Here is a 23,379-nt window from a genome sequence, read left to right as displayed (position 1 = left end):
TTCGTGTTTCTCGGGCGGGTTGTGACTGTGAAGACAAATTCTTTATATGTTTTTACATACTTTGTCAATAAATCTGATCCTGATTATTTTAAAGCCTAATTTTATATATATATATATATGTAGCATTTTTTTAACCATCCAAACTTGGCTGGATTTTTAACAACACTTTGCTCTGCTGTATATTAAATTTAGAAGTCATTTATTTTGAATGGACTTTGAGTGGAAATGGTTCATTTCCACTACCTCTCCCACATTAGCTGCTGCACAATGGTTCAGAATCACTGATTAATTATCTTCACTCTCACCATCTTTATCCAGATTCATTTAGCTAAAAGCAACATTTACAGTCCCACATACCTGCGTTGACAATGGCATCTACCTCCAGCACTGTGATGTTGCCACTGTAAACCGAAATTTTCCCGTCAAGCTTTTCATTTCTGGGATAGTGAGTTACTTCAGGACAACCTGATATGGAGATAGAAAGGACCAAGTATGTAACTGGTAAATTACACCAATAATATTGCAATAAATGTCATGAAAGGCAATGTAGTGTTGGTTGTCAGACCTCCAGCATGAGTCCAAGGTGGGATGTCGCCCAGCCGTACAGAGTCAGTCCTGTAGTATTTGCGCCTGACCTCCATAGGCTGAGACAGCAGGAATTCTGAGCCACAAAATAGAAAAGATACAAATTTAACTCAATTTATGGGGAAAAAAATAAATTAAAATAGGTTTCACTAGGAAATGTTCTATCTACCCCCATATTTAAGGCATGACTCTGAAGAGAAAATGTTTTTTGTTTTTTCTTTTAAAAAAAATGTGTTCTGCAACAAACAACAACAAACATAACTTGGTGTACAAACTCGGCTCAAAGTGCTGCACGTTTTGGATGTTTCCCTTCTCAAACACACCTGAAGCTCATCAACAAGCTGTGCATTTGCCTGATAACAATCCTGTTCACTGGAAACAGGCGTGTTGGAGCAGGGGATTATCCAAAACCTGCAGGACTCTGGCCCTCGAGGACCAAGTTTGGACACCACTGCTACACAATCTGACTCTGGAAGTCTTTTTTTTTTTTTTTTTTTTCCCCCCAAGATTTTCCAGTTAGAAAAGTTTGACTTTTTATATACCGGTCAAGAGCAGTAAAACAAAGTGCTTCAGTCAACCTCACCCTTGATCTCCTTCCAGTCACGCCCAGTGGAGTTCAGGTCAACTTTCATGGCTGCCATCGCCCCAGTGTAGAGAGAAGCTGTCAGCGCGCAGGTGCCAATGACAACAGTGCCCGACCTAACTCGCTTCCCTGGCGGCGAGGAGAAACAATTCCCCTGGGTGGACCTCCAGCGGGCTGCTGAGGTAGTTGTAAAGTTCGCGGTGTTAATATGGCCGCGGACGGGACTTGTCGCTGGCTTCGGTCCCAGCTGGACACTTCCAGGAGTTAAAATAATATGCTTGAACCTGACACCGGCGGCGATTACCCGGGACACAGGCCCACCAGTGGACAGTAGCGGGGCTCTGATACGTGAAAGTAGGCTTAATATTTGTATCGCCATCTTACTAGGTAATGGGAAGTTTTACTTAAGCTCCACAAAGGTTACGTTAGTGTCAACTACAAATGCAGACGTCTGGTTTCGCTTTCGCTAGCCTCCATCTACATCTCATGTGCCATTTTTGTTTTGGTTCTGCGGAACATACCAATACACTTATAGGGGGAGGAGAATACATTTTAAGCAAAGGATTTTAGAGAAAATGTCGCGCCAGAGATCATATTGTACCGATTAATAACACATCAATTTGGCAGTTTTATGTAAAAGGTGTTCATTTTCTTACAATTCGAACTATAGATCCTAATGAATAAAACTCTGAATCGAAGCGGCCAACTATTATAAACTGGTGATCCGTTTAAGGACTGTAGGAAATTTGACCGCACATGAGTTGCCAACACACAACACAAAAATAACAATTTAAAACACGTTTGTGTTTAACTCGGATGGGAAAACTTTTGCCCCACCCCTGGAATTATTTATTTATTTATTTATTTATTTATTTATTTATTTGACATATGGGCCAGTTCATAAACGATGTAAAAATAAAGTAAAAATGTGCGTCTGCATAAGTGGAAATTGGCTCCCTCATATAATTGTTTATTTTTGCCTAATATTGTTAAACATCATTAGGAGAATACTGTTTATTTAAATGTGTGGTTGTTTTAGCGCAATTAGTCTTACTTTAAAAATGTTAATTTCCACCAACACTCGTCATTCTCTCGTCCTTACATTTTAATCCTTTAATGTAATATCACATAACTGTATTTATCCTTGTGTGCTTGTTTAATAGAATTGATGAACTTAAGTGTGATAATATATTGTACCCCACCTATGCAGCATATCATCAGCAGACCACATTGCAAACTATGTACCACCAGCCTGTCAATCATAAGATGGAGGCCTACCTCTTGTACATTTCCGCCAGACGGAAACTGACAAAACGAAATGAGAAGAAAAAAAAAAGGAACAAGCAACAGAGGCACAGTTACAGACCACAGCCCATCCAGCCAGTGAGAGGAGAAATTGCTCTAGTACAATTTTACATGACACTTTCGGATTTCTTCACTGATCTGACTGAGGCGCTAGCTTCTCGGATATCCATTTCTTAAAAGATTGAACAGGGGAGACTGACGGTATTGTATAAATTTGCATGTGTGTGCAGGATAGACCTTGTCATTGAGTAATTAAAAGCTATGGTGTATGTATTGTTTTGCACGTTTTTTTTTGTTTTTGTTTTTTTGTTTTTTTGGGGGGTACCCATTTAAGGAGGGTCAAATGTCACAATTCTTTCAGATTTAATTTTTATTCCAAAAAAGATCAACATAGATACATTTTCGTCTTCCAAAAATAGACTTAGATGTGTCATCTACTGCTTGCATGTGAATCATGTTATCAACAATATCAGTCTTTTAGCATCTTGAGTCTTGAGACAAAAAACAAACAAACAAAAAACTCTTCAATCCACACATGTATTTACATTTGTCTTCATGTATTCACAGTTAGATTACCTTATTGGCATTGGATGAACGTTTCGCCCTTGGTAACTAAAAAAAAAAAAAGCGGAAGTGTGTTTCCCTGGCGATTAAAAGCAGGAAGTGTTTGTCACATTGGACAGGCTCACCCATCAAGTGTGTCTAACATGTGAGACTGTGCTTGAAAAGTGCACTTAAACGTCATGAGCTGAATCGTCGTTGTATTAATATAACATTAAAAAAAAAATGCATTGCGCCACATTTATTCTATGCCACATGATATAACCCCAAAATGTCCCTTTCAATTGACCTTTCTGCCATCCAGCATGGCGGTGTGGGACCTGTCCATCACAGTGGAGGACCTGGGGCCTGACGCTTCACCTGTCAGCCTCAGCGTGACCTCTGAGCTCCACGTGGGAGGCGTCATCCTCAAGCTTGTGGAGAAGACACGTGAGTCACTGTCTCTTTGTCTCAGAAGCATGCAGACTACTGTTGATACACTGAATGGACACCTAGAATACTCCACATACGCATACTGATTCATCATCTAATAATATACCAAATCTGTGCATTGAAAATATCAAAATATTAATGTATTGACCAACTGTGTGTGCATATGTCCTGCAGCGATCCAGCGTGACTGGTCGGACCATGCGCTGTGGTGGGAGCAGAAGCAGTGCTGGCTTCTGCGGACATCCTGGACTCTGGAGAAATATGGCATTCACGCCGACGCCCGTTTGCTCTTCATGCCCCAGCATAAGCCCTTAAGGCTGGGCCTGCCCAACGGCGTCACCCTGAGGCTCACTGCCTGTTTCTCCAATCCCGTCTTCCAGACTGTGATGGGCATCTGCACACTGCTCAGTGAGTGTGTCACTTTTTTTTTTAGATGTGGCATATTAGTGTATATATTTTCGCAACGTAGTGAAAGCTACTGCTGTGAGTAATGATACTGAACTGATTCAGTTTTATATAACAAGAGAAGGCGGAGTAACATTTTTTTAAATTTTCATCTGCAAATGGTTAGCATCAGTGGAAAGCTAATGAGGTCTTGTGGGAGACCAATGAGCACCTGACTTCACCACAGCTGTGCATATCTGTTGGTTTACCAGTTATTATAAAAGACCTGTGAGGTGGTATTCTTCGGTTGCAAGAGTTTTGTGCCAAATGTGAGATATGTTTTATACATAGGCAGGGCTGGACTGGCCATCTGGGATGCAGGGCAGACGCCCGGTGGGCTGACCTCTTTTGGGGCCGATGCAGTGTGTTTTAATTATTATTGTCATACATTGGCCCATAGTTTAGAGGGACCAATCAATTCATCTATTTCAAATATAGATAGCAAACTGAAACATCATCAATAAACGTCAGCAGCAGAACTACATGGGCCAGGTCGGGCCAGCGGGCCTAAGTCAAAACGCCAGGGCAGATTTTTTTTGTGTCAGTACATCCCTGTACACGTGTTAGGATGAGGTAGATTGTGTTAGATTGGCTAAATTGCTAACAAATCTATGTTGTGGAGTTATAATGCTTTAAACTAGGGGTGGCAAACTGCAGTCCTCAAGGACCAGAGTCCTGCAGGTTTTAGAAGTTTCCCTACTCAAAGTGCAGCTGATTCCAATTAATAGGATCATTATCAGTCTTATGCAGAGCTTGCTGATGAGCTGATCATGAATCAGCTGTGTTGAAGAAGGGAAATATCCAAAACCTGCAGGACTGCGGCCCTCGAGGACCGGATCTTGCCACCCCTGCTTGAAGCAATGGATAGTCACTTAAACAGGTTATGAAGCACCTCCTCATTATTGTCTTGAAAAATTGTGTTGTACTGCCCCCCGGTGGTTACGATGCGCACACCAGAAGGCGTTGCAAAAATTGTTTACTTTTTTACACTTTCATTTATGTTTGTTTGTTTTTGTTTATATTTGCTCATTTTTCCTTTCGGACAGCATTGTGACAATCAAACATTTCATCATACAATTACAACATATAATAACCGAAAAGAAAAAGGGCTGGCGGGAAGAAGCTGAAGCTTATGAATTCCCGCCCCCATACTATACTAGGACGCAGAGTTGCGTCCTACTCAATCAGAGTCAGGAAGCAGAATGATTTTTTTTTATTATGGTCTTAATATATATATATATATATATATATATATATATATTTTTTTTTTAAGTATAACGTTATAGAATACTCTTGTCCTTATTTTAAAAAATCACATCGCAAAATACTATTTGTGTTTTGGGAAGGTCAGAACGGATTAATGGCATTTCCCTTCATTTCAATGGGGAAAGATTATTTGAGAGACAAGTGTTTTGAGTTAAGACACAGATGTAAACAAGTATTTGAGTGCCTGTTTGTGTCGTCTATTCGTGTGGTTGTTTGCTGATTTTGTTTGCTCACTTGTATCCCCCACCCCACCCCCACCCCCTCATTATGTTTCTCTTTTTCATCTAAGAAAATCGGGTTGCCAGAATATGGTAATCAATTCGATTTCATTATATTTCATATTCATCATATCATCATGTCAAAACCAAATGGTAAGCAGGGCTGCAGTGTTAACATGCATTAGCTTTACCTAACAGTGATACTAGCATTCATGTGAGCAGGGGATCCACACACTAATTGACAGGCGGAATTCAGAAGCTTAGTGATGCAGTGCTGCCTCTCCAAGTGAAAATGATGCTTTCACGTGGTTCTCTTCAGACCCTGGGCTGTTTGAGAATGTTGAGAACTCTCCTGGTCGCAACGCCCTACCTTTGCCCTCTGCCGTCTACTCATTTGCAATATTTCACTTTCTGATCTGGAGTCAGATGCTCTTCCATTGCGGCACAAAGCTTGTGATGATAGCGACCGAATTGAATAAATTGACGGAAAGCAGTTGGAGACACATCTTGCATGACAAAACAGGTTACAAGTTGGCTGCAGACTTCCCTTGCGAGCTGATAAACAAACAAGCGAAAAAAAATCAGTTGTGATTTTTCACAGCCAATTGACTGAATGTTAAACAGCAATATATATGCGTAGTGTTGCGTCCCGATTGACACTGTTGTGACTTGAACACATAACCTTGGTTCAGGAGTCAGACACACAACATCTGCACCACGCAGTCACACATGTTTGCCTAGATTTCCCTCAAGTATTTGTCTTGTGCCTATCTATCTGCTATTTCATCATACCAGGGTCAGTTTGAGGTTAAAATTGTATGTTTGGACGGACCTAAAGTCTAATATTTGAAATTGTATTAATTAGCTGTGTGAGGTAATTAAAATTTTTAATCGTATGACTTCAATAGTTAACTCGTGATTTGTCACAAGTTTCATATCTGTTCTAAATGTACAATAAAATATATTTGTTTGTAGTTTTAATAGTGTTGTAAACATAAAAGTGCAAAAAATGTTAAACTAAGAAACATGGCTACATTTTTTTTAGTCATTGATACAGTAAGTTCATAATAATTCATAAATTGAGTTAAATTTAAAACGATGTATTGTACTGTAAAAAACGAGTGTAATATTGATTTGTGTTGAGGTCATTTTTCTGCCACTAGATGGCAGAATTGCTTTTGTAAGACGGTGACAGCTCAGTGCATTTTTCTTTTCTTATTTTCACTGCCTTTGACAAGTATACTTGTCAATTGTATTTCTTAGAGCGGGGATAAATGGGGGCTAATCTGACGATGCTCCACAGTAAATGTCAAACTTGGAAACAACTTTACTGATGCCCAACCACCGGTAGATGACATCATTGCCCAATTTTATACGAAATAAACACAGTTTCAGAGTCCATGGGAGAAATGGCTGTATTTTGGCAAACCTACATTTTTCTACTGTCAATTATAAAAGAACGGGACAGTACAAAATGTAGGGAGTCTATTCTGTCATTTGGTACATTCCGTTTATATATGATTATTGAACGTAATATCAAATGGGTATTGAAAATTTTGAAATTTTCTAAAATGGCTGGAAGTGAATGAGTTAAGAGGTATCTAATCTTTAACATGAAGTAACTTGTGACATTCTGCACATTTCTAAAATTGTAAAATACAACTTGACCCCAGTCTCCACAAAAAAATATGCATTATTATTATTAAATTTATGCCTACAAAATCACCAGAAGTGTATTTATTTTTGTAAACTTGACATTGAAATATGTTCAGAAACTATAGCCTGTTTTCAAAAAACGTCTGCGTCCCCAATAGAACTGCCATGAATACAGTAGAACACACAGTCGTGATAAAACATTTCAATGAAGACTTATTAAAGTAACTTTTTTTTTAAGTTCATGGAACAGCATTAATTATTCTCTGCACACGTACGAGCGCAGGAATAAAGAAAAATGATGTGACTTGACAGTCTTCTGAGCTGCAGTCAGACACACTGACATCTTTTATAAAAGGAGTCACATAAAGGTATGAATTGAATTGAACATTTTGGCACATTTGACCTCCGCAGACATCCGTCACCCAGAGGAGCTTTCACTCCTTCGGCCAGTGGAGGAGAAGAAAAAGAAGAAAGAGAAAAATTCTACAGAGGAGATTTTTGACCTGACTGCGGTGCCCCTTTCCTCAGGTACTCATTTTTATTACAGTTTTGGGGGGTAAGTTGGGTACGCCAGCCAATCACAGGACACAAAGAGACTAAAAACATGCACTTGAAATGTTTTTCTATTGTGTAATGGCATGACACAGCAGGATTGCCATTTCTATGGGATCTATATTCCTTAAAAAAAAGGAAAACAATCTTTATTATGTAAACATACCCTTAAAAAGAACATTATTGACTATGTTTTCTGAATCAGAATCATTTTTCGCACGACTCTCGGTTCGCAGCCTCCCTGCCCAGTTTGTACAACGGCATGCCCGCTCATTTTGTTGGCTCGCCTCAGCTGGAGGCCATCTACAAGATGTTGTCAGTCCCTCAGCCTCCCCCAGCCCCTGAACTTTTAAGCAAGCAGTACCGTCCAGCCAGCGTGGTGGACAAGGCCCACATCAACGGCAGGTACACTCACCGTACACGCTTATATGATGAGCGGAATGTGATGTAAAATGACCTGACTGCAGAGCAGGGTTATTATAGTTTTGGAATTTTTGTCATAGTTAGTTTTGATTTCATTTAGATTTTTGTTTTTTAAATTTAGTTAGTTTGAATTAGTTTTCAGAGCGGCTCTGATAGTTTTTATTAGTTATAGTTAGTTTTATTATTAGTTTTTTTTTTTTTTTTAATGTGCGTATTACTTGTATGAAAAATTTAATAAACACCATTGTAAAATGAAAAAGTAACGCACTTCTTACCTGGTGTTGCGCTCAGGCTGAGTTAAATAAAAAAGTAGGCGAGGCGATCCAAAAAGTCAAACATGCAAAATTATCGCACAGGAGCGACCTCATGTGGAGGTGTTTTTCTATTGGCTGCTGCTAGATGACGTCACTTCTGTGCTACACTTTCAAACGTCCTCATTCAGGTTAATATCGAAATAAATATATAAAATAAAATACATAAAATAATAATAAAAATAAATAAAATATTTAAAAAAAAACTTTTAAAATCAAGGACATTTTGACTATATTTATATTTATTATTATTATTATTATTATTATATATTTATTATTTATTTTAGTTAGTTTTTTAAACGCAAAATGTAGTTTTAGTTATTTTTTGTTTTTTAAAAAGCATTTTTGTTTTCATTTTATTTTGTTAACAAAAATGTTTTTTTTAATTTTAGTTATCGTTATTTTAGTGAGTTTTCATTAACTAAAATAATTCTGCAGAGTAGATATTAGGGGTGTCACGATTCGCCAACTCCACGATTCGATTTAAATTTCGATTTTGGGGTCACGATTCGATTTTTTTTTTGATTTTTTTTTTTTTTTTCTCCGCTCCCCCACTTTATAACACAGAGGCATATGCTTCTGTAGGCTAAGGCTAGTCTATGATCATTGGTTCTATTCATTGTACAGTAAATCTTATTTCAAAAGATCGGCTACATATAGGTGATGCAATTTCCATATTATTTTTGTGTAAATTTATGTAATATATGATAATTGACATTAGGCAGGAATGATCAAATTCAAAGAATTTATTTACAATATAAAGTTAACCGTCTTGTTCTTACTGAAGTGTAAAATAAAAAATAAAAAAACAAAAACAAAAAGTCACAGTGGGTGCCTGCCATCTATTGGTTACAACAGTGTGCTGTGCGTTCCTCTTAAAATAATGTGCAATGTGCAACAACAACAAAAAATATATTGTATCCAAAGTCATGGAACAAATACAGCCTGAACAAACTATATCCCAACATTTACAGTTGCTGGGCATACTGTAGCGTGGTTCAAGTACACTAATTAAATGTTTGAATCCAGCGTTTTCCAAGGCTGCAGGTCTGCTGCTATAAATAGACCTATGGAACTGGCGTTTCGCGCGAGCTGAAGTGTGTGGAAGTTTCACTGTAAATGAGGATGAAATAGTTGGTTGGACCGTTGTTTTCCCACTTCTAGTTGAATTTGATAAATCTAAATCTTTGTGATGCCTGCGTAAATGTCCCGTCATGTTTGTCGTGTTTCCCGTGGCCGAGTACAGTACGCGCACATAGCATATCTTGCAAACTGTGGTCTTTTTATCGACAACGTGAACGTTGTCGACATAACTCACCGGGAACGCAAAATGTTTCCAAACTGGTGACGAGAGAAGCGGGAGCGGCTTGAAGCACCATTGCTGTGTCTGTCCGCGCTTGCCATCATGACTGCAGGAGAAGTCAGCTAACCCCGGGTTTTCACTGACTGCGGTTGCGGTGCGGTGCGTCTTGACTGCGTGCTCCGGACGGGTCAATTTTTTTGTCAATCCACACCGGCTCCGCACAGCTGCGGTCCGGCAGCTCCGTCGCCGCCCACTTCCCAACGTATCTCGCGGGACCGTGCGCGCGCGATCATGTGGCATTTCACAACGACAAACATACAGAAAGTCTGTGCTTCTTCTGCTATGAGATTCCATGCAGCATCTTTTTTTTGGTTGTCCTTGTAAAGTATATTAATAACGAGAGTCGGGTCAGTGCGTGCTCAAGGCGAGCGCCACTCTTTATTTCTGTCTTCCGCGTCCGGCTGCCGCTCAGTACGGCAAGCGAGACGGGCACAACAAGCAATCGCGAACATCAAACTCACAATACATTACAGTCTTTATAAAAAGGAAGTGCCGTGTCATATATTATTTTGTGGTTTTCCACCTCCAATTTATTAAACCTCTCCGCGTCCATGTTCGCTGGTGTCTAAACCGTGAATGAGCACATGGCCCGGCGACGCCCACGTCACGTTCTGCTGATAAGCTTGCGAAATAGGAGCTGGCGAGTGTTTTTTTCTGAAAGGTAACCGGAAATTTATTTTGAAACTGCCTCTGTCTTCCTGTCCCGCTCGATGTGTTTTGTGCTAGCTAGCCATTTGCCGGAGGCCTACCGCTGCGGCGTCCGGCAAAAATAGAAAATAGGCTATCCTTGCTGAAGGCTTGCGGCACGCCGGCGGCGGGGGGGGGGGGGGCATCGAATCGAGTGTCCTCTCTTCTATTTCGATGCTCGAAATCGTGACGTAATTTCGATCGATTTCGATAAAAAATCGAAATCGTGACACCCTTAGTAGATATCGATGCGCATGCACGTCAAACAAACGTTCAACGGTTCTAAATCTCTGTTTGCGTACCTTTGAGATCGGTGTTGTAGTGACGACTTAGGCTGAACTCTTTCATTGTGTTTAATTTAATTGGTGAACAAATAATATATATCCTTTTTTTTCTTTTACCCGACAGATATGGAGGACCAAAACTGCCAAAATTCAAAATAAATAAACAACTAAATAAATAAATAAATGACTAAAAGTGAAAATAAAAATGAATATAAAAAATATAATTCGAAAATTATACCTAAAAAAATAAATATAAATGGAAATAAATCCTTTTTTTATTTTCACTTTTTGTCATTTATGTATGTATATATTTAGTCATTTATTTATTTATCTATTTATTTAGTCATTTATTTATTTGGTCATTTATTTATGTATTTAATTAGTCATTTGTTTGCCTATTTATTTAGTTATTTAGTTATTTATTTAGTCATTTATTTATTTATTTATTTATTTAGTCATGTATTTATTTTGAATTTTGGCAGTTTTGGCCCTCCATAGAACGGCACCATTTTCTTGACCTAATTTGGACCTGCTGACTCTTCTTCACTTTTCAAGTACTGTAGTTGGGAGGCGCTATTGGGCGACATCTGACATCTAGTGGTGAACACTGTTATTACAACTTAAAGGATCAACAACAGTGACATTTTTGTTTTAAAAAATTAAATGAGTGACACTGTGAGTGTGGTTGTGGGCCGGCCCCAAGTTGTCCACATACATCAAATAAATATGCGTGACCTCATAATGACATATTCCAACTTTTTCACCTCAGGTGGTTGGATTCATCCCGTTGTCTCATGCAGCAGGGCATCCAAGAAAACGACCGACTGTGGCTTCGCTTCAAATATTTTGCCTTCTATGACATAGAACCCAAGGTGCATTGTTTGACTACACGTGTATGAGCTGTCAATGTCCTCACCTTCTTTCAGCATCCATGCTCAGGAGAGATGTTTGTATGTTTTCAGTACGATCTGGTACGTCTGACACAGCTGTACGAACAGGCTCGCTGGGCCATCCTGTTAGAGGATATTGACTGCACAGAGGAGGAGATGATGTTGTTTGGAGCTTTGCAGGTAGAGCATAATGCTGCAGAGTGCAAAAAACCCCAAAACAAAACAAAAAAAACATGAAAAGCTGAATAATAATCTGCACATTTGAAGAGTCCATATCATAACAGGATGTTGCTGTTTGTGTATATGGATTCACAATCTGGTATGCGTCTAAAATCCACAATTGCAGTATCACGTCAGCAAGGTGTCACAGTCAGAGGCTCAGACGATGAACTCGGCCGCGGCCATGGACGACCTTGAGTCGGCACTCCAGTCCCTGGAGGTTAAAATGGAGGGCGAGAGCAACTCTGCCTCCGAAATGCTGGTCAGACACCATGAATGCATAATGCTGTCTTTCATTCAATGTCATCAGCCTTCTGAGCAATTAAGAATTCAAATAAGAACGCCAGGCAACTGCCTTATCTTTTCTTTTTTTTTTTATCTAGGATAACATGACTGCACCAGAACTGCATGATTACCTGAAGATTTTCAGGTACTCTTTGATACTCAGCTGTTTTTTTCAAACTTAAACCCATTAACGCAATTCTCCACTATTAGTGTGACTAGGGAACAAGCCCAATAATGAAAAATACGAGAAATTGACAGGCTAGGCTACTCCCAAATATCATATGCAAGCTTGTCTCTCAGTCGAGATCAATTCAACATCGTTCCTTGAGATCAATTCCTATTGAGACGTGAGTTTGGGGCCATCTTGTGGAATATTGGAGTATTACAATAACAGCAGTTTTAAAAAAAATGAAGCGCAAACACGGTTTGCAAGAGCAAACCTTTTCTTCCAACTTCTAAGGGTCACATTGAATTGAACATTATTTGTTGTGAGAAGCGCAGTGTGAGCGTTGTAATAGGTCAATTGTTTTGTTTGTTTGTTTGTTTGTTTTTTAGATTTATTTGTTATTTAGGATTTTAGAGGACTTATTCATTCCATGATTTATTTTTTATTTTTTTGAAAATTCCACAAAGATGGCAGTCACATTTCTACTTTGACAAATTTAATTTATATAACACGCTAAAACAATACACTGCACTGAACCAGTGTAGAGTTGGGTTAATTTTAGTGTAGGGCTTAAAAAAAAAAAAAAAAAAAAAAAAAAAAGGATGGCGGGCTGCAGTTTGGACGCTCTTTCTATAAGAGCATATTTCTCTCAATATACTGTATATCAAATTAAATTAGAAAACTCACATATCTACCTGTACATATATATATATATATATATATATATATATATATATATATATATATATATATATATATATATATATATATATATTATTCCTTTTTATACCAAAATAAATGAACAACATGATACTATTAAATGTGTTTCAGGCCAAAGAGGTTGACTCTGAAGGGATACAAGCAGCACTGGTTCAAGTTTCAGGACACCTTCATTTCCTATTTTAAGAACAAAGAGGAGAGCATTGGAGAGCCTATTCAACAGATTAATCTCAAAGGTACAAAACTGTATTGTAGTGTTAGAGAATTCTGATACAAAAGTATTTTGGTTTATGCCTATCAGGACATGAAACATACAGATTTTGCATAGTGTAGCACAAAAATGAGTGCGTGGTGTCAAATATTACTTTGACATACAGGCTGTGAAGTGGCGCCTGATGTCAACATGGCCGCTCAGAAGTTCCTCATCAGGCTGCTGATACCAGCTCCTGAGGGCATGAACGAAGTTTATCTCCGCTGCGAAAACGTGAGACCAAACCGCGTGTATCTCGTTTTCTCAATGTTTTGTGTATGAGTCTCAACCATCTCTATGTCTCCGCCCTATAGGAGGAGCAGTACGCACGGTGGATGGCTGCGTGTCGCCTGGCCTCCAAAGGCAAGAGCCTGGCAGACAGCAGCTTCCAGAGCGAGATACGCAGCATCCGCTCCTTCCTGGCCATGCAAAATACCAGCTCAAGCTCTCACGGTAACGCAGCCGCAGCGGACGAAAGCATAAACACGCTCAGTTTGGTGTCACCCCGCTACCATAAAAAGTACAAAACCAAACAGGTGGGCACTTCTCATTAATTTGACATGTGTTAATGACTGAATTTGCATTCCGAGCAACATAAATATGAATCATTTTGACTGTGTGTGTGACAATGCAGCTGACCCCTCGCATCCTCGACGCGTACCAGAATGTGGCTCAGCTCTCACTGGTGGATGCAGTCTCGCGCTTTCTGCAAATCTGGCAGGCCCTGCCTGACTTTGGCCTCTCATATGTAGTAGTCAGGTTCCGTCACATATTTGTTTTCAAGCTTTTTTTGTTTGTTTGTTTAAAGGTATACTTTCCTTATTTAACCATTTTTGTCAGTCAAACATTATTTTATTTTTTTAATATTTTGTCTATAATTAATTTGATACTTTAATTATTTTTCACGTACAATTAGTACCTTTAAAAACACATTTTGCATCTTGCTGTCGACTGAAAATGATATCACAAGGGCTCAGGTAGCCAATCACAGCTCAGCTTGTGAATGTCACATGACCAAACCTAGAAAACAGGTGAGCTGTGATTGGTTACCTGAGACATTGTGATGTTATTTTCAGTCGATAGCAAGTTGCAAAATGTGTTTTGAAAGATACTAATTGTACGTGAAAAATAATGAAAGTATCAAATCAATTATAGACAAAATATGAACTTTTTATTGCTATAATGCGCTAATAGGTGAAGTATCCCTTTAAAGTGGAAGTCAACCTTAAACATTTCTTGACAATAATATGTTATATGTGACCTTACTAGTCTAAACATGACATTCTGATTAATATTACATTTTTGGAATATGAGTTAAGAAGCAAAATCCAGCCATTTGTATCCATCTCGGGGCGGCCATTTTGCCACTTGGTGTCAACTGAAGATGACATCATTAGGTGGGTTACCATCCACCTATTTTTTATTCGAATTTTCAAGAATTGTGAAAAAGAAACTGAATGGAAATGCTAGAAATTCAAAAAAATGCCCAAAATTCTCCAAAAAAAAGCTTTTACACTCGGAGGGGGTGGATTTTGAAGCATATCGAAAAAAGGAAAATGCGCATTTTGGCTATGGACATTTGGATGGAAACCTGCCAAATGTTGCTCAGAACTCAGGCAACAACCAGAGCTCACCTGTTTTCTGAAGCTGACCTGTGAGTGGTTGTTGCCTGAGACCTGAGCAACATCGATGTCATCTTCAGTCGACAGCAAGTGGCAAAATGGCCGCCCTGAGATGGATAAAAACAGTTGGGTTTTGCTGCTTAACTCATATTCCACGAACATAATATTAACCAAAATACCATATCTCGACTAGTGGGGCTACATAGAACATATTGTCAAGAAACTTTTTGACCGAATTTTGTTGTCTGACAGGTTCAAAGGCAGCCGTAAAGACGAGGTACTGGGCATCGCTCCCAACCGTCTGATCCGCATTGACTTGGGTGTGGGTGACGTGGTGAAGACCTGGCGCTACAACAACATGAAGCAGTGGAACGTCAACTGGGACATTCGACAGGTGAAAATCATTTTATAGCGTCAAGAACTCCACCAGCCACCACTGGAGTTATACATACAGTTGAAGCACTATCGATTTATTCTATGAAAAAAAAAAAGATTAATCACTGCTGTTATTTGTTGTTGTTCGTTTCAATCACATCTCAGGTGGCCATTGAATTTGAGGGGAACATCAACATCGCTTTCAGCTGCGTGACGGCCGACTGCAAAATCGTTCACGAGTTCATCGGGGGCTACATCTTCCTGTCGACACGCAGTCGTGATAAAAGCGACAAACTTAACGAGGAGCTTTTCTACAAGTTGACCGGTGGACACGACGCGCTCTAGAACTCAAACACACCAAAAGAGCTTGATCTTTTTTGGTTGTAGTCAGAAAACCATGACTATGCATTTTCCTTCCAGTGTGGCAAATGTCAAAAGATGAGAAGCAACAAAGAAGTATTATAATAAACCCCTCATGACCAATGTATAGCATAGTTACCTCATTGTTACTAGGTTGATACAAATAGCAAATAAATTCTGTGCGAGAACACAAACAGATGCCAACAGCAAATGTTGCACTTACACTTTTAATAAAATAAATTCAGCATGTTCCATCCTCACTTGTGTTTGATATGCTGAGCAATCATCTCGTCAATTTACATCGCCATATTCTTATTATTATTCAATAAAGAGGAAGTCAACCCCCCCCACCCCAAAAAAAAATAAAAAAATAAAAATCTTGACAATATGTTCTCATTTGTCTAATAAAGGTATTTTTGGTTTAATATTGCGTTCCAGCAGTTTTTACCAATATCAGAAGGCAGCCATTTTGCCATTTACTGTTGAGTGAAAATGACAACAACGTTGCGCAGGTCTCAGGTAACCAATCACAGCTAAGCTTCAGAAAACAGGTGATGTGATTGGTCGTTACCTAAACCCTGAGCAACTGTGATGTCATCTTAAAGCGACAGCAAGTGGTGAAATGGCCGCCGCCTGAGATGGATAAAAAGGACTGGATTTTGCTACATAACTCATATTCCACAAATGTAGTATTAATCAGAATGTCATGTTTAGACTAGTGAGGTCACATATAACATTATTGTCAAGAAATGTTTAAGGTTGACTCTCCGTTTAATGACAATTGATTGTCCAAAGGTGTGAATGGTTGTTTGTCTATATGTGCCCTGCGAATCACTGCTGACCCGAATACGCGATACAGAATGTGGATCAACTTGCTGATTGGTCTTCTGCTGACATCACAACGGCAGGATGCTCCCTAAAAACAAAGGACAAATCTGCTTATACATTTAGAATAGAAAAAAACCCTCATCGACCCATGTGATGAACGTCTTACTCGTAGGTCTGAGTTGTATGGCTCGGCTAAAGTACGCCGGGGGTAGTTTTCCTTCGGCGTTCCCGGTTGTCAACAACACACGGTTCTCTGACCAGAAGAACTCAATACCATCTGCGCAGTCACATTCAGTCCAGTCAATTTTTTGACTTGGATGACATCTACTGGATGTCAATCAATTTTGTGTGATCTTACCAGCAAGAGCTTTGGGTACGTCAATAAATATAGCTAGATTGCAGTCTTTCCTCATACCTGGTTAAAAATGCAAACGCATAAAAACACTTTAATCTAAAATCTAGTGTGTCTTTTTAATGTAAACCACATAAATGTTAGCGTACCACTTATTACGCCGTCTTCTTGTGGCAAGCCTGGCGCCAGATGAATGTGCGTCCTCCTCATGCGACTCAAGCCCTGCTGCCGGATGGCGCTCCAGTTGCGCATGTAGGATCCGTGAACAGCCTCGGCAGGGCAGTCGGGAGACCCGGCCAAAACCGGCGTCAGCTCCAAATCAGTTACCTAACCACACAAATTCAAGCGGAATTAACAAAACATTTGTTCAAATTTGGGCACTACAGATTCCTGAATCAAATATATGAAAAAATAAATAAACCAATCCCAGGCATGCACGACTGAGTTTCACATACCTGCATCGTGTGTCCCTGATTGGCTCGAATCTGCAAGCGGCCATCTTGCGGGTGAGGACGAAGCTTAAAACGCTGCTTGTCATTTGTGGCCACCATTGTCTCAATATCCTCCAGTTTATATGAGCGGAACTGAGGGTGAGCCAGGACATCCTCCACAAACAGGTAGCCATCTATGAGGAGTTAATATCACTTAAATGAAAGCAAAATCTATTCATCTATTTTCTCACAATGCTTATTTGGGCTGAACCATTTTGACAAATAACCCAATTGTAATTTTTCTTCCTCAATATTGCAACTGCAATATTATGCTATCTTCTTTAGTTGAACTTGCACATATAAGCAATACACTACTGTGCGTTACAAAACACAAATGTATTATTATTACCAAATTTATGATGCATAATTGTTTTGATTTTATAGATTAACTCACCTGAACTTAAATGGAGACCCATCTGGTTGGCACCATGGCGAAGAGCATATGACATAGATTTAGACAACCTGACATCTCTGTCCTGACAGGGGAAAGCAAATTAGTTTTGTATTACAATACGTAATATTTTTTATTTGGACCAGAAGCCAAATAAGTGGTGGTTAGAATTAAGCCTGTAAATATTTGGCCACTATTCCGAACAGTGGTATGAAGTAACAAAGTAAAAATACTTTCTGTAGATTTTTCAGGTAATGTACATGAATATGTTTTTCACCTTTACACTCGTGTGCATCTCTCCAATAAAAGACGATTCCATATATATCTTCATAGCTATACTTGGGGAGTGATACAATTCAAGAATGGTTCATTTTCGAGTGCAATGATTCGATTCAATTCAGTGGTAGGCCTATTATGATTTGATTTCTCATGACTATTAATCGGTATCAACCAGAAGAGCGCCCCAAACAACAAACTATTCAAGATAATAAAATTTATACAAATGAAACATTACGGGATTGCTGGACTCTATAAAATATCTGTCTGATCGTGCTACTCAAAACCTAGCGACTGGATCTCTTGGTAGCTTATAAAAAATAAAAATAAAAATTAATAATTTTGTTTTCATTGTGCCACGTAATCAATATGGATAGCTTATTGTATATAACTCGCAGCATAAATTAAAATTCATACTATTCCTATGGAGAGAAATTTACATTTCAGCCTATGCACTTATTTTAAATAACTCGAATCATCAGTGCTACAAGTCACCTCTTCACCACCACCACCACATCTCCCTCTCTTTCCTCTTCTTCTTCCTCCGACAGAATCCATTTTAAGACCAACAAATGTTTATGCTAGTGTCAATCATCACTTGCAGTCGCTGGATGGGTTTCCGTTGCCATACGTGACAGCTTGGTCACGTGGCTACAGGAGCAGGAGCTCGCGTCACGTGACATTGTCAACAAGCTTGTACTTCCGGTGTATGTGTCGTGGCTTGGTTATGGTTAATGTTGGTCTGCTCGTTGAGAACTGCCGTTTGTCGTGGGTAATACAATCATTTCCTTATGTTTACGAACACATAGAACAGGCTATAAAAGCTGACATGTAACCCAAGCAGAGTTTAGAAACTAAGAGGAAGCTAAATTATAAATCTGGAGGGGGATATGCACGGCTAGCTAGAAATGTTCGCTGGAATTACGGTTGTGTTGTCATTTTTTTGTTGATGCTACAGGTGTCGCTTTTCAAGTGTTTGCGTTTCGTTGCGTTCCTGAAGGTGTTTTGCCCACAACAATATACAGTTGTTATGATTTGGTAGCGTTAATTAGACAGGTGGTTTGAGTAGGAACACATTGTACGAGTACCGTGAAGTACTCAATTAAAAATAACAAGGAATCCTCCATATAATTACTTGAGTAAGAGTAACTAAGTATTAAATGAAAAACTACTTAAGTACTGAGTAACGTGATTTTTTTTTTTTTTATGTCAAATAGACATAATGACATAAATGACAGTGCTCATATATTGCCCAACATCTCTTTACCAGAAGCAATAATAAATTTAATATTTATAAAATAAGAATAATTCTGCTACAAGAAATTGACATAAATTAACTTTTTGTTTACTCTAATAAAACCGCATATTAGGCGCGTTGAGGGCCACTTTGAATGGCGGCAAATCATTCATCATGATTTTAAATGTTAAAGAATATAAAAAAAACACAAGTTTGTTAAGTGAAGGCCACATCAATGGTGGGAAAAAAAGGTTTAAACTGGTTTATGTTGGTCTATTTTTTTATATCACAAATGAATAAAATTCACATAGGCATGTGTAACCTTTTTATACCTGCCCAGTAATTGAAAGCTCTATATGTCAGGTGTGTGTTCTTCATGAAATGTCTGTTGAGTTTAATAATCTTTACCATATTTTTATCCTCTTCTTTTTGTCTTCCTTGGTGGTCAGATAATGGAGTTCCCTCACCATTCCCAGCAGCTGCTGTCAGCTCTGCGCTCCCAGCGTCAGCGCGGCTTCTTGTGCGACTGCACCGTCCTAGTGGGCTCATCCTGTTTCCTGGCTCATCGAGCCGTGTTGGCCTCCTGCTCGCCTTTCTTCCACATGTTTTACTCGGATTCACTCTGCGGCGCTGGTGCAAATGCTTCCAGCAGCTCTGTCACACTTGACAGCGACATTGTCACTGCGGCCGCCTTCAGCCTGCTCCTTGACTTCGTTTATGAAGGGGTGCTCCAGCTGGAGAAGTCTCCTCCGGTGGAGGATATATTGGCAGCGGCGAGCTTCCTTCACATGAACGAGGTGGTGAGGGTGTGCAAAAGAAGACTGCAGAGACGAGGACCTTTGGCCGAGGCGGATAGCACTCGCTCCGAGGAGGGCATCGGAGCCAGGAAGGTAACAGAGACAGGGAGGCGGGATGGGGGAGATGTTGGCCTTGAACCTGTGGTAACTATAGCACCAGATCTCTTGAATCCCGTCGCCATGACATCAACCCTCTCACCAGTTCCCGTCATAGCAGGACGGAGTACGTTGGAGTCTGTCAAGTCCGAGTACAGGATTGAAGCGGGTTCATCAGATGCACGAGTTCAGACTCCCCCGAGTCTTGATCTAGCTGACACCACGCAGCCTGGCATGGATGGCCCTAATCTGCTACCACGTGGAGAACTGGTACAAGGATCCGCTGTGGGACAGTCTACACGGGTGTCGGGAGGTTCCAACAGGTTGAGGGATGGCAGTCAGGGTGAAGGCTCAGCTCTCTGCAGCCCATGCAGCACCACTGAGACATACAGGTACAAGTCAATATTCTGAGTTGGGTTTTACCAACAACCTCACGATACAGGGGTCACGATATATGTATCGCGATACATATGTCTCCCAATACATGGTCTTCAAGGTGATACGTATCCCGATATTTTACATTAACTTATTGACTCCCAAAAATGTGTAAATACATTCTATTTTAAATGTTTTGTGTTCCAAAGACGTATTTATTTATTTATTTTTTTTAAATAATGCTAGCTCGAGCGTACAGAAGTCTTTGATGAAGCCTTTCAACTGCAAATAACGGTTCAAGAAATGGTAGTTATTACACAAACGGCCAGCAGATGGAAGCAGAGCAAAGGAGATCAATGTTGAAAAAAAAATTCCTCAGAATTCTAAATAGATTTCTGAACAATGATGAAACTTAGCTATATTCTAATGCTAATTGCTGCAAAACGGAAACAGATAGAAATATACTTTTTTTTCTGAGAAAAGATTAAACTTTAATCTTTCTTTTGGTAGGTTCCATGTTTTTATAGCAATAGAACACAATATTCTGTGGGCCTTGCAATATCAGTCAAAATCCAGCGAACGGGATTGCTTCCGTGAAAATGGCTGGGAGTGACTGAGTTAATTTACTTGTATTTTTATTATAGCAGTCATATGTATACCTAAACGATATGTTTAGGTATGATGGATGGCAAAAATGTTTTTGTTAGCAGTGCTTCTGGTTGAACACACATGCATGCACATAAATGTGCATCTTTCCGCAGAGCAAGGAGCAGCTTTCACAGACACACCGTGAAACTTTATGAATAGGCTTGGGCCGATATGAGTAAAAATATGAAAGTACTGTATTAAAAATTACAGCTCTAAAATGTGCTTATTTTAAATATTTTGGGAAATAAAAACAGCATTTTTTTCATATCACACATTCTATTTCGTTATTAAACAAAATATAGGAAAATTGGTACATTAAGGAAAATGTACCATGTTAAGTTTATAAGTAAATAGATGTTGATATTGTTTTAATTTTTCTTAGCAAGACACAAACAAAAACAAAGTACAATGCAAGCTGCGAAGGCAACCGTGTCACTTCTGCTCCCCAGACCCCCTCATCCTAATCCCTACAGTGCATGAGGGCAACTTCAAAGAGGCTACTGTTCCTGCGCAAGCAACACATTATTAAATACATTTAATCAAATATCCTAATATTTCCAAATAATCAACTTTTTCTCTCTCTCTTCCACAGCAGCAACCAGCAGCCTTCCTCGTCTTCCCTCGTCTCAGACATCCAGGCTGGCTATCCGTCAGTGGTTGCTCGTCTCCAATCAGAATGCAACTCGCCAGATCTCCAGCGGGCCCGTGAGAAAGATGCTCGAACAGAACCTTTAGTGTGTGTTGGCAGAGGTACTGCTGAGGGAGAACAATGCACGGCGATGGTGGCGCTTACACAAAATAAGTTGTCACTTTCGCAACGTCAAATCCAGAGCGCCATCTCACGCCAACATGGAGGCCAGAACCCGCAACCCCCCACGCCTCAGATTCCTCACAACATGGAGGGGGAGATATGTGGAAGAGCGTGCAATAATGGTGACAATGCCATAGTCAAAGTGGAGGCCATTGTTATTTCAGATGAAGAACAAGACGGGGAAAAAGAAGAATGTAAAGACAATGAGCCAGCAATGGTCGACGACTTTGAAGATGACATCCAGGATGAGGAGCAGAACACACGCCCTTCCCGCCAAATGACTTCCGACTACACCTTCCCTCTCTCGCCTTCGCTCGCCACCTCGTTACTTCCTCTACCGTCCGCGGCGCAGCAACACTCGGACCACGCCGCCTTTTTAACAGACTTTCAGAACACCGTAGGGGGTATCGTGGAGGATGTCCCCACGTGCTGCGTCTGTGGCAAAACCTTCTCGTGCACGTACACGCTAAGACGCCACGCCATCGTGCACACGAGGGAGCGCCCTTACGAGTGTCAGTACTGCTACCGCAGTTACACCCAATCCGGGGATCTCTATCGACACATCCGCAAGGCTCACGACCGAACGCTGCCACCCAAACGCAGCAAGACGGATGTGGAGCACATGCTACTGCCACAACCGCCGCCACCCCCGCTTAGCTAACAGGCACTTGTTCGTTCTTTTTTTTTTTTTTTTAAATACATTTATACTATTGAGCGTCGTGGAGAGTCAGCTAACATCGATGTAAGACACTCCGGTTTGATTTAAAAAAAAAAAAAAAATTCGTTTTTTTTTTTTTTTTTTTTACAAGCACAAGCAACAAATTAACAAGCCTCGAAAATGTGCAACTTCACATTGTAGTTTCCAAGGCAAAATTGGCTTGACTATTCCAATTGAAGGGGAGTCTAATCTCCCATTTTGACATATCTTACTTTCAATTGTCTTTTGTTTTTAACTCTAATGGTAGTTTTAGATGATGTAATGTAATTCATTGTGCTGTTGACATTTTACTGGATTAGAACAGTGTCCTTGGTCATACTAAGGTGATTGACAAAAATTTGGTACATCTGATTTTGCCAAAAATGATAATCATCGTGGATTTGTATTGCCGAGCTGATGTACTGCATTTGTTTACCTGTGTCTGCTTAGTAGTTCGCAAGTGAATACAGGATTCCAACTAAGTAGCTAAATATACCAAAGTCAAAATATCAACATGGAAGCAATGAGACAGAAAGGTTATTGTATTTATTATTTTATGAGACAAGTGTCTGCCAGTGGCTCAAGGTTTATATCAGTCTTGTTGGGGGTCTGAAATTTTGGAAATTAATATACATATGTGGATGTGTCAGTGTATGGCTCACTGTTAGTCATGGACAGTTGAGTTGGCACCACCATTGTGTATCTGAATTAAAAATGTGCAGATGAAATAATGTAGACATATTTCAGTGAAGTATTTTTATTTTAAATGTCAAATTCAATACAAAATTATATATAAAATACAAACCATACATTTACTTTTTGC

General features: G+C 39.6%; 4 protein-coding genes across 10 annotated transcripts in view; 2 read left to right on the top strand and 2 right to left on the bottom strand.

Moving 5' to 3' along the window:
• Positions 1-1,832, bottom strand: part of macrod1 (mono-ADP ribosylhydrolase 1) — a 163,819-nt gene extending 161,987 nt beyond the window's left edge. Inside the window, exons 1-3 of one of the 3 annotated variants that reach the window (XM_077531384.1) lie at positions 1,169-1,832; positions 566-661; positions 358-465 (exon numbers count right to left, since the gene is read on the bottom strand). In XM_077531384.1, coding sequence (XP_077387510.1) covers positions 358-465; positions 566-661; positions 1,169-1,547 — 583 coding nt within the window. In that variant the 5' untranslated portion in view covers positions 1,548-1,832. The remainder of the gene's footprint in view (positions 1-357; positions 466-565; positions 662-1,168) is intronic. The other 2 variants (XM_077531383.1, XM_077531382.1) reach the window with 2 other exon arrangements.
• A 672-nt stretch (positions 1,833-2,504) lies between these two features.
• Positions 2,505-15,817, top strand: fermt3b (FERM domain containing kindlin 3b). 3 transcript variants are annotated; one of them, XM_077531132.1, is made up of 15 exons: positions 2,505-2,674; positions 3,339-3,463; positions 3,641-3,874; positions 7,462-7,578; positions 7,839-8,007; positions 11,440-11,542; positions 11,633-11,740; positions 11,907-12,041; positions 12,163-12,209; positions 13,062-13,186; positions 13,328-13,434; positions 13,515-13,736; positions 13,835-13,959; positions 15,075-15,216; positions 15,363-15,817. In XM_077531132.1, the coding sequence occupies exons 2-15, from the start codon at positions 3,340-3,342 to the stop codon at positions 15,540-15,542; spliced, it is 1,938 nt and encodes a 645-aa protein (XP_077387258.1). In that variant the 5' UTR covers positions 2,505-2,674; position 3,339; the 3' UTR covers positions 15,543-15,817. The 3 variants fall into 3 exon arrangements, with proteins under 3 accessions (XP_077387258.1, XP_077387259.1, XP_077387256.1); XM_077531133.1 differs by having other exon boundaries at positions 2,505-2,693; XM_077531130.1 differs by lacking the exon at positions 2,505-2,674 and having other exon boundaries at positions 2,716-3,463.
• On the bottom strand, positions 14,518-18,560 carry trpt1 (tRNA phosphotransferase 1). 2 transcript variants are annotated; one of them, XM_077531138.1, is made up of 7 exons: positions 18,391-18,560; positions 17,623-17,704; positions 17,193-17,362; positions 16,887-17,064; positions 16,744-16,800; positions 16,552-16,662; positions 14,518-16,492 (listed from the first exon to the last, which is right to left on the bottom strand). In XM_077531138.1, exons 1-7 carry the CDS (start codon positions 18,451-18,453, stop codon positions 16,425-16,427), a joined length of 729 nt encoding a protein of 242 aa, XP_077387264.1. In that variant the 5' UTR covers positions 18,454-18,560; the 3' UTR covers positions 14,518-16,424. The 2 variants fall into 2 exon arrangements, with proteins under 2 accessions (XP_077387264.1, XP_077387265.1); XM_077531139.1 differs by having other exon boundaries at positions 14,520-16,473; positions 18,391-18,559.
• On the top strand, positions 18,539-23,290 carry zbtb3 (zinc finger and BTB domain containing 3). 2 transcript variants are annotated; one of them, XM_077531135.1, is made up of 3 exons: positions 18,539-18,667; positions 19,582-20,417; positions 21,644-23,290. In XM_077531135.1, exons 1-3 carry the CDS (start codon positions 18,605-18,607, stop codon positions 22,518-22,520), a joined length of 1,776 nt encoding a protein of 591 aa, XP_077387261.1. In that variant the 5' UTR covers positions 18,539-18,604; the 3' UTR covers positions 22,521-23,290. The 2 variants fall into 2 exon arrangements, with proteins under 2 accessions (XP_077387261.1, XP_077387260.1); XM_077531134.1 differs by having other exon boundaries at positions 21,641-23,290.
• The last annotated feature ends 89 nt before the right edge of the window (positions 23,291-23,379 follow it).

Source organism: Festucalex cinctus, chromosome 9 (genome assembly GCF_051991245.1).
Source record: "Festucalex cinctus isolate MCC-2025b chromosome 9, RoL_Fcin_1.0, whole genome shotgun sequence".
In the NCBI taxonomy this organism is placed as follows: Eukaryota; Metazoa; Chordata; class Actinopteri; order Syngnathiformes; family Syngnathidae; genus Festucalex; species Festucalex cinctus.
This window is presented reverse-complemented; position numbering and strand designations above follow the sequence as displayed.